At 50.6% G+C, this 2,777-nt stretch overlaps 1 protein-coding gene across 1 annotated transcript; it reads left to right on the top strand.

Moving 5' to 3' along the window:
* Positions 1-425: 425 nt before the first annotated feature.
* On the top strand, positions 426-1,898 carry LOC147638858 (mitogen-activated protein kinase kinase kinase ANP1-like). Its single transcript, XM_086782328.1, has one exon. It carries the CDS (start codon positions 445-447, stop codon positions 1,615-1,617), a length of 1,173 nt encoding a protein of 390 aa, XP_086638454.1. The 5' UTR covers positions 426-444; the 3' UTR covers positions 1,618-1,898.
* Positions 1,899-2,777: the final 879 nt, after the last annotated feature.

Raw genomic sequence — 2,777 nt, 5'->3', positions numbered from 1 at the left:
TCTATACGAGAGGAGCGTGACGGATGATCTCATATATGACAGATGACCTTATATATATATGGCACTCACATGTAGCACAGAATCAATATTGAGTATATGAGTAAATAAAGGCTGTGTGGCGTGGGCTCACATAGGATAAAGAGAGATGGTCACACACGTAGAAGGAACGACGATCACGGTGGAGAAGATGATCTAGTTATCCTTAGAGCATTTAAAAAAAGATGGCATAAACCAAAGCTTGGCACTCACATGTAGCACGGAATCAATATTGCGTGTATGCTGTGTGGTGAAAAGAAGGATGGCGTGGGCTGCTTTTAAAAACTCCGGAGCAAAGAGAATTGCCACGTAGGCTGCACGCGGACTGCTTTTCACGCGGCCTAAAATGCATATAAAACCCGGGAGGGTTTTGTTTCTTGATTGTCGTCGAACCTTGTCGTCGTCGCGATGGTGAACTCCTCCTCTGTGGTTGTTGGCGGATGGGAGACGGTGAGGCTGCTGGGGAAGGGTGGGTGTGGCACGGTGCACCTGGCTGTGGACTCCACCTCGGGACGCCAATTGGCGGTGAAGACGGTGCTCTGCGACACCTTGGCGCGGAGGGAGGACGTGGAGAACGAGGTGGCCATCCTGCAGAGCTTGCAGGATGATGCAGCAGGCGGCTGCCCTAACCTCATCAAGTGGCTGGGCTGCGAGAGCAGCAGCGTGGACGGCCAAGAGGTGAAGAGGGTGTTCTTGGAGTACATGGCGGGCGGGAGCCTAGAAGGGCTGGTGCAGGAGCAGGGCTGTCTGCTGGAATCGGAGGCAAGGGTCTTTGCCAGGGCCATCTTAAAAGGCCTGGACTTTCTTCACGCGCAAGGCATCGTGCACGGCGACGTGAAGTGCGCTAATGTCTTGCTGGGGCCGTCGAGTACCGGTGTGCATGATATTGCTGAGAAGCGAGATGTAAAGCTTGCAGATTTTGGCATCAGCAGGAGGTGTGCAGGGCAGGGCAAGGTGGGCAGCTTAGTTGGTGGACGGCCGCCGGAAGGCGCCACCAGGGGCACCCTCTCCCACATGGCACCCGAGCTCGGCCCGAAGAGGGGCCCCTCTCCGGCCTCCGATGTGTGGAGCTTTGGGTGCACGGTGGTGGAGATGTTGCAGGCCGGATGTCCACCTTGGGGCCGTGGTGTGGAGGCGCTGGTGCGGCAGGTTGTTCACGGGGAGGCCCCTTGCCTTCCCTTATCTCTCTCCCCTACCTGCAAAGATTTTGTGCTCAAGTGCTTGAGGCCGGACCCCGAAGCCCGATGGACCGCCCACCGGCTGCTTCGCCACCCCTTCCTTGCGGAGCATCGTGAACATGGAATTAGGGCATCACAGCCCAGTTTTCTTGGTGCTGCTGCTGCTGCTGCAGCACGTGATCTTCAGCTGCAGTGGCCGCGTAAGAAGAGTACTGATCGCCATCATCTTCCTATGTATACGGGCCGCAGCTCGCTGGCCAGGCTCTTCCACCATGGCAACAACGTTGTAGTGCCACTGCCAACCACAGACGTAGTCTCCAGCTCCTGTGCGCCCATGCTACAGCTCGCTGACGCATCACCCAGCTCGATGCCTTCATCACGTGTGGCTGTTGCTGCTGTTTGAAGAGATCATACGTGTGGCTGTTGCTGCTGTTTGAAGAAGAGCATATGGCAACGGCCTCAGAAGACAGGCACGCTTAATTATTCCCTCGAATGAGGAAGACACATAAATCCAAAGAAATTGCCTACTGAGTCTAATTAGTGAATGTGCGGCGGCAGACGCTTATAGTGTCCAATTATATAGACACTGCTTAATGGCTATGTGAATGAATTATAAGGTCAGCTCTCTGCTGCTGCTGTACTATGGAAGAGACTCTTATTTTATAATTGAGTGAAAGGCTTAATTAATTCTACTTGGTTTGCCTTGGCAATGCAAGAAATCAGTGATTCTGTGCGAGAAAATCTTTGTCCCAGCAGTCCGCCTTGATGTTGCCCACGCTAAGTGCATCACACATGCTGACTTTTTGTTGCGTGTAACAGTTCAGCTGGAGTTTAGTCGATGTGAGCCTACTCATCATGCCCTCACCTTCATGCTAGCCCGTGCACCCTTCCATTAGATGATTATAGATATAGATGCTACTACACACCAAAATTTGCAAAATCGCCGGCCCTCTTTTTTTTATGAAGAATACAAACCTAGCTAGCTCTGCAGTACATGTTAGAGTACAGTTAGAGTGCCCTAAAAGCGAAAGACAGTGAAGAAACAAAAGGAGACGAGGACTCTTATTAATTCCAAAAAGAACACAAGTAATAACGCAGCAACCTTACAGAGCATGACCTAGCAAGCAAGCTTACAGAGCATGAGCTGACTATATATCACGCCAAATAAACTCCAATTCGAATCACTTTATGCCATGAGTGTCTCCCTCCCTTCTGGGCCGGAAAGGGAGAGTTGCTCGCTAGACAACTTTTAGGGTAGCATGGCGAGTGCTATATACATATGTAAACATATGCGCAGGAAGACCATAAAATGACCTATGAGACCAAATCGCTATGGATCCTATTAGGCCTATTTTCACACATACACACACATATACCAAAGTGGTATCGATCCTTTAAGACCTATTGAAAGTCAGACACCAACAACATATATCACACCCACACCTGACTTTTTCACAACCTCTAATACCCCACATCCACACTACTCTACTCCTTTCTTGCTCTCGTTTCGAAGGAAATCCTATCTATCATCTTCACATAAAAAACTGGATTGATCCCAAGAAA

The sequence above is a fragment of the Cibotium barometz genome, chromosome 4 (assembly GCF_041138505.1).
Source record: "Cibotium barometz isolate CiBa-2024 chromosome 4, ASM4113850v1, whole genome shotgun sequence".
NCBI lineage: Eukaryota > Viridiplantae > Streptophyta > Polypodiopsida > Cyatheales > Cibotiaceae > Cibotium > Cibotium barometz.
This window is presented reverse-complemented; position numbering and strand designations above follow the sequence as displayed.